Source organism: Pezoporus wallicus, unplaced genomic scaffold (assembly GCF_028554395.1).
Source record: "Pezoporus wallicus isolate ANWC-B61680 ecotype Strahan unplaced genomic scaffold, APGP_CSIRO_Pwel_v1 contig_13369, whole genome shotgun sequence".
Classification (NCBI taxonomy): Eukaryota; Metazoa; Chordata; class Aves; order Psittaciformes; family Psittacidae; genus Pezoporus; species Pezoporus wallicus.
Window position 1 is genome coordinate 1,174 of NW_026641841.1, and position 6,901 is coordinate 8,074.

The 6,901-nt window shown below is 59.6% G+C and overlaps 1 protein-coding gene across 1 annotated transcript; it reads right to left on the reverse strand.

Annotated features, from left to right (window-relative positions):
• Positions 1-1,297: 1,297 nt before the first annotated feature.
• On the reverse strand, positions 1,298-6,897 carry WDR45 (WD repeat domain 45; the record flags this gene model as incomplete). The annotated part of the gene is made up of 8 exons (XM_057425616.1): positions 1,298-1,407; positions 1,847-1,989; positions 2,660-2,761; positions 3,334-3,542; positions 4,829-4,908; positions 5,474-5,568; positions 6,109-6,205; positions 6,807-6,897. Coding segments are annotated over 8 exons (927 nt in total), but the record flags the coding sequence as incomplete, so codon positions are not given.
• Positions 6,898-6,901: the final 4 nt, after the last annotated feature.

A 6,901-nucleotide genomic window follows, 5' to 3' on the forward strand; every position in this document is an offset into this window, starting at 1 on the left:
GCGAAATAAAAGAGCAGGAGAGTGAGGGGGGTCCGTGGGGGAGGGGTCGGGGGTATTTGGGGTTTCCTTGGGTGTTTTGGGGTGATTTTTGGTGATTTTGGGCTTGGGTTGGTGGAGTTTGGGGTGATTTTGGGTACTTTTGGGTGGATTTGGGGCTGGTTGGGTGATTTTGTGTGATTTTTGGGTTGGTTTGGATGATTTTGGGGTAGTTTTGGCTGGGTTTGTGGCTTTGGGTGCTCTGGGGCCTGGTTTGGGGGTTTCAGGGTGATTTTGGAGTTGGTGGGTTTGGTGTTTTGGCTGATTTGGGGCTGTTCTGGGTGGGTTTTGGGGTGATTTTAGGGTGATTTTGGGGCTGTTCTGGGTGGGTTTTGGGGTGATTTTAGGGTGATTTTGGGGCTGTTCTGGGTGGGTTTTGGGGTGATTTTAGGGTGATTTTGGGGCTGTTCTGGGTGGGTTTTGGGGTGATTTTAGGGTGATTTTGGGGCTGTTCTGGGTGGGTTTTGACATGATTTGGGGGTTATTTTGGGGCTGTTCTGGGTGGGTTTTGGGGTGATTGGGGATTGTTTTGGGGGTGATTTTGGGGCTGTTCTGGGTTGGTTTTGGGGTGATTGGAGGCTGTTTTGGAGGTGATTTTGGGGCTGTTTTGGAGGTGATTTTGGGGCTGTTTTGGAGGTGATTTTGGGGCTGTTTTGGAGGTGATTTTGGGGCTGTTTTGGAGGTGATTTTGGGGCTGTTTTGGAGGTGATTTTGGGGCTGTTTTGGTGGTGATTTTGGGGCTGTTTTGGGGTGTTTTTGGGGCTGTTTTGGGGTGATTCTGGGGCTGTTTTGGAGGTGATTTTGGGGCTGTTTTGGAGGTGATTTTGGGGCTGTTTTGGAGGTGATTTTGGGGCTGTTTTGGAGGTGATTTTGGGGCTGTTTTGGAGGTGATTTTGGGGCTGTTTTGGAGGTGATTTTGGGGCTGTTTTGGGGTGATTCTGGGGCTGTTTTGGAGGTGATTTTGGGGCTGTTTTGGAGGTGATTTTGGGGCTGTTTTGGAGGTGATTTTGGGGCTGTTTTGGAGGTGATTCTGGGGCTGTTTTGGGGTGATTTTGGGGCTGTTTTGGGGTGATTCTGGGGCTGTTTTGGGGTGATTTTGGGGCTGTTTTGGGGTGATTTTGGGGCTGTTTTGGGGTGATTCTGGGGCTGTTTTGGAGGTGATTCTGGGGCTGTTTTGGGGTGATTCTGGGGCTGTTTTGGAGGTGATTTTGGGGCTGTTTTGGGGCAGTTTTGGGGCTGTTTCCGGTGGTTTTGGGGGCGCTCAGAAGTCGTCGTCGTCGCAGATGTCTAGGAAGACGTCGAAGGCTTCGCGGTTGCAGTTCCCGTCGGGGCTGAACACGTGCTTGTGGAAGGTTCCATCGGCGCAAACGGCTGCGGGGGGGGAGGGGGGGTTTGGTTTGCTCCTCCCCCACTTCCGGGGGCGCCCCCTCCCCCCATTTCCATCCCCCTCCCACATTTCGGGTCCCTCCCCCCCTCCCAATGGTTTAAAACGGGGCGTGGTCAGAGAATGGGGGCGCGGACAACAGAGGGTGGGGCGGGGCCTAATAGCGCAGTAGGCGGGGCCAGACCAGACAGCGGGAGTGACCTGAGGGCGCGGTGGGCGGGCTCAGGACCTGATATGGGCGTGGTCTAAGGACAGAGCAAGGACCCAAAGTGGGCGTGGCCTGATGGGCTCAGTGGGCGGGGTTAGGACCCAAGAGGGGCGTTGCTAAGGGTGCAGTGGGCGGGATTAGGGCCGGACCAGGGGCGTCCCAAGGAGCGCAGTGGGCGTGGCCGGACGGACCCTGTGGGCGTGGCCTGGGTCACTCACCCACCACGGAGCTGGGGCTCCGCCCCCCCCGGCCGAAGGCGCAGACGGCGGCGGCCTCGGGCGGCAGCGAGAACGTGGCCAGGGACCACTGGGACTCCACGTAGGGGCCCAGCACCGGCCCCACCTTCCCCACGCGGGCCAGGCTGGGGGGGGGACCCCAAAATCACCCCCAAGTCCCTGCTTCCAGCTCAATTTGGGGTCATTTCCCCCCCCCTTTTACCATTCCCACCCCATGTTAATGGGTGTTTCCCCCCCCCCAGTTTGGGCTCATTCTCCCCTTTTTTACCATTCCCCCCCCCACACTTTAAGGCTTCCTCCCCCCCCATTTTGGGCTCATTCCCCCCATTTCTCCCATTCCCATCCCATTTTTGCCATTTTTAGGTTCATTCCCCCCCATTTTGGGTTCATCCCCCCCCATTTGGGTTCATCCCCCCCCCATTTTGGTTTCACCCCCCTCATTTGGGTTCATCCCCCCCCATTTTGGTTCATTCTCCCCCCATTTTGGTTTCACCCCCCCCATTTGGGTTCTTCCCCCCCCATTTGGGTTCACCCCCCCCATTTGGCTTCATCCCCCCCCCATTTTGGTTTCACCCCCCCCATTTTGGTTTCACCCCCCCCATTTGGATTCACCCCCCCCATTTTGGTTTCATCCCCCCCCATTTTGGTTTCACCCCCCCCCATTTGGATTCACCCCCCCCCATTTTGGTTTCACCCCCCCCATTTGGCTTCATCCCCCCCCTTTTGGTTTCACCCCCCCCATTTTGGTTTCACCCCCCCCATTTGGGTTCTTCCCCCCCTTTCCGTCCCCCTCACGCCGAGCGCCGGTTGAGCCGCGTGTCCCGCAGCGCGAACACGTGACCGGTGCCTTTGTCGCTGACCGCGCACAGGAAGGAGGAGTCCGGGCTGAAAGCGAGGCTGGGGGGGGTGGGGGGGCCATTGAGCCCCATTGACCCCCACTGAGGACCCATTGAGCCCCATTGACCCTCAATGAGGACCCATTGAACCCCATTGACCCCCACTGAGGACGCATTGAGCTCCATTGACCCCCAATGAGACCCCACTGAGCTCCCATTGAAGTCCCATCGAGGTCCCATTGACCCCCAATGAGACCCCATTGAGGTCCCATTGACCCCCACTGAGGACACATTGAGGTCCCATTGACCCCCGATGAGACCCCATTGACCTCCATTAAGCTCCCATTGAGCCCCGTTGCCCTCATTGAGCTCCCATTGACCCCACTGAGCTCCCACTGACCCCCATTGAGCTCCCACTGGCCCCCATTGGCCCCATTGATTGGTACCAGTGCACGATGGCCGGGTCCGTTCCCCATTGACCCCCATTCCCCCATTGACCCCCATTCCCCATTGACCCCCATTCCCCCATTGACCCCCATTCCCCCATTGACCCCCATTCCCCATTGACCCCCATGCCCCATTACCCCCCATGCCTCCATCACCCCATTGCCCCCCATCGCCCCCCATGGGTACCAGTGCACGGTGGCCGGGTCCGTTCCCCTCCGCAGCTCCAGGAGCCGGGCCCTGCTCTGGCTGCAGAAGACCCGGATGAGGGTCCCGCGCCGCGAGGCCGAGCCCAGGAGCGCCCCCGTGGGGCTCAGCGCCACGCACGCGACCTCGCTCTGGTGCGCGCCAATCAGAGCCGGCGCCCGCGACGTCCCGGGCCGCGCCACGGCCAGGTCCTGGGGGGCGGAGGGACCCCCGATGGGGCTATGGTACATCCCAGCATCCCCCATTGGGGCTATGGTACATCCCAGCATCCCCCATTGGGGCTATGGTACATCCCAGCATCCCCCATTGGGGCTATGGTACATCCCAGCATCCCCCATTGGGGCTATGGTACATCCCAGCATCCCCCATTGGGGCTATGGTACATCCCAGCACCCCCCATTGGGGCTATGGTACATCCCAGCATCCCCCATTGGGGCTATGGTACATCCCAGCATCCTCCATTGGGGCTATGGTACATCCCAGCATCCCCCATTGGGGCTATGGTACATCCCAGCATCCCCCATTGGGGCTATGGTACATCCCAGCACCCCCCATTGGGGCTATGGTACATCCCAGCACCCCCCATTGGGGCTATGGTACATCCCAGCATCCCCCATTGGGGCTATGGTACATCCCAGCACCCCCCATTGGGGCTATGGTACATCCCAGCACCCCCCATTGGGGCTATGGTACATCCCAGCACACCCCATTGGGGCTATGGTACATCCCAGCATCCCCCACTGGGGCTATGGTACATCCCAGCACCCCCCATTGGGGCTTTGGTACATCCCAGCATCCCCCGTTGGGGCTATAGTACATCCCAGCACCCCCCATTGGGGCTATGGTACATCCCAGCACACCCCATTGGGGCTATGGTACATCCCAGCATCCCCCACTGGGGCTATGGTACATCCCAGCACTCCCCATTGGGGCTATGGTACATCCCAGCATCCCCCATTGGGGCTATGGTACATCCCAGCATCCCCCACTGGGGCTATGGTACAGCCCAGCACCCCCCATTGGGGCTATGGTACATCCCAGCACCCCCCATTGGGGCTATGGTACATCCCAGCACTCCCCATTGGGGCTATGGTACATCCCAGCACTCCCCATTGGGGCTATGGTACATCCCAGCATCCCCCATTGGGGCTATGGTACATCCCAGCACTCCCCATTGGGGCTATGGTACATCCCAGCACCCCCCATTGGGGCTATGGTACATCCCAGCACTCCCCATTGGGGCTATGGTACATCCCAGCATCCCGTGTTGGGGCTATGGTACATCCCAGCATCCCCCACTGGGGCTATGGTACCTCCCAACCCCCCCTTTACTTTGGGGTCCCCCCTTTATTGTGCCTTTGGTATCTCCCAGCCCCCCCCATTGCCCCCAGCGCTTTGGGCTGTACCAACCCCATGCCCTGCCGGGGGGGGGGGTGTCACAGGGGTGAGGAGCCCCCATTGCCCCCCCCCCGCTCACCACCAGTTGGAGGCTCCCACATTTGTGCCCCGGGAACACCAAGAGCGCCTTGTCCGGGCTGGGGCAGAGCTCACAGAGCCCTGGGGGGGGATTAGAAATGGACCCCCCCATAACCCCCAATTGCACCCCCATAACCCCCCATTGCATCCCCATAACCCCCCATTGCATCCCCATTGCACCCCCATAACCCCCCATTGCATCCCCATTGCATCCCCATAACCCCCCATTGCACCCCCATAACCCCCCATTGCATCCCCATTGCATCCCCATAACCCCCCATTGCATCCCCATAACCCCCCATTGCATCCCCATTGCACCCCCATAACCCCCCATTGCATCCCCATAACCCCCCATTGCACCCCCATAACCCCCCATTGCATCCCCATAACCCCCATTGCATCCCCATTGCATCCCCATAACCCCCCATTGCATCCCCATTGCATCCCCATAACCCCCACTGCATCCCCATTGCATCCCCATAACCCCCATAACCCCCCATTGCATCCCCATAACCCCCATTGCACCCCAAACACCCCCATTGCATCCCCATTACACCCCCATTTCAGCCCCAAAGCCCCCCATTGCCCCCATAACCCCCACCACTGCCCCCCATTACCCCCCCATTGCCCCCCATAACCCCCCCACCTTTGGGGTTGTCACGGGTCTCGAACTCAAAGAGCTTGGTGGGGTTGTGGGGGAAGGAGAAGACGTAGATGCGGGTCTGGAGCACCACGACCAACCTGGGGGGCAAGGGGGGGATTATGGGGGGCAATTGGGGGTTATGGGGGAGCAATGGGGGGATTATGGGGGCAATTGGGGGTTATGGGGGGCAATTGGGGGTTATGGGGGAGCAATGGGGGGATTATGGGGGCAATTGGGGGTTATGAGGGGCAATGGGGGGTTTATGGGGGAGCAATGGGGGGACTATGGGGGGCAATAGGGGGAAATGGGGGATTCATGGGGGGCAATGGGGGGGTTTATGGGGATGCAATGGGGGGCAGTGGGGGGCTTATGGGGCTGCAATGGGGGTTCAATAGGGTGGGTTATGGCTGTGCAATGGCGTGGTTATGGGGTGCAATGGGGGTGCAATGGGGTGTTTATGGGGTGCAATGGGGTGGTTCTGGGGTGCAATGGGGTGGTTCTGGGGTGCAGTGGGGCAGTTATGGGGTGCAATGGGGTACAATGGGGTGGTTCTGGGGTGCAATGGGATGTTACGAGGTGGTTATGGGGTGCAGTGGGGTACAATGGGGTGCAGTGGGGGGCTATGGGGCAGCTCTCACTTATCCGGCCGCATGCGGACGCCCAGCACGGGCCTGGGGAAGGAGAACTCCAGCACCAGTTTGTCCTTGCCCTCCCTGGCGTCGTCCCAGATCAGCACTGGGGGGGGTCCCCGTTATTGACCCCCCTTTTATTTTACACCCCCCTTTGTGCCCCCCCTTTTATGCCCCCCCCCTTCTTGGGGTCCCCCCGTTTATTTTATGCCCCCCCTTCCTTGGGGTCCCCCCGTTTATTTTATGCCCCCCCTTCCTTGGGGTCCCCCCGTTTATTTTATGCCCCCCCTTTCCTGGGGTCCCCCCGTTTATTTTATGCCCCCCCTTTCTTGGGGTCCCCCCGTTTATTTTATGCCCCCCCTTTCTTGGGGTCCCCCCATTTATTTTATGCCCCCCCTTTCCTGGGGTCCCCCCATTTATTTTATGCCCCCCCTTTCCTGGGATCCCCCCGTTTATTTTATGCCCCCCCTTTCTTGGGGTCCCCCCATTTATTTTATGCCCCCCCTTTCCTGGGATCCCCCCGTTTATTTTATGCCCCCCCTTCCTTGGGATCCCCCCATTTATTTTATGCCCCCCCTTTCCTGGGATCCCCCCGTTTATTTTATGCCCCCCCTTTCTTGGGGTCCCCCCCGTTTATTTTATGTCCCCCCTTTCCTGGGGTCCCCCCGTTTATTTTATGCCCCCCCTTTCTTGGGGTCCCCCCTCACCGGACGCCTCGGGGTACTTGGGGGTGCTGCCCCCCCCCACCAGGGCCACCAGGTTCGAGCGGTTCAGCATCTCCACCAGCGCCACGCTGCCGACC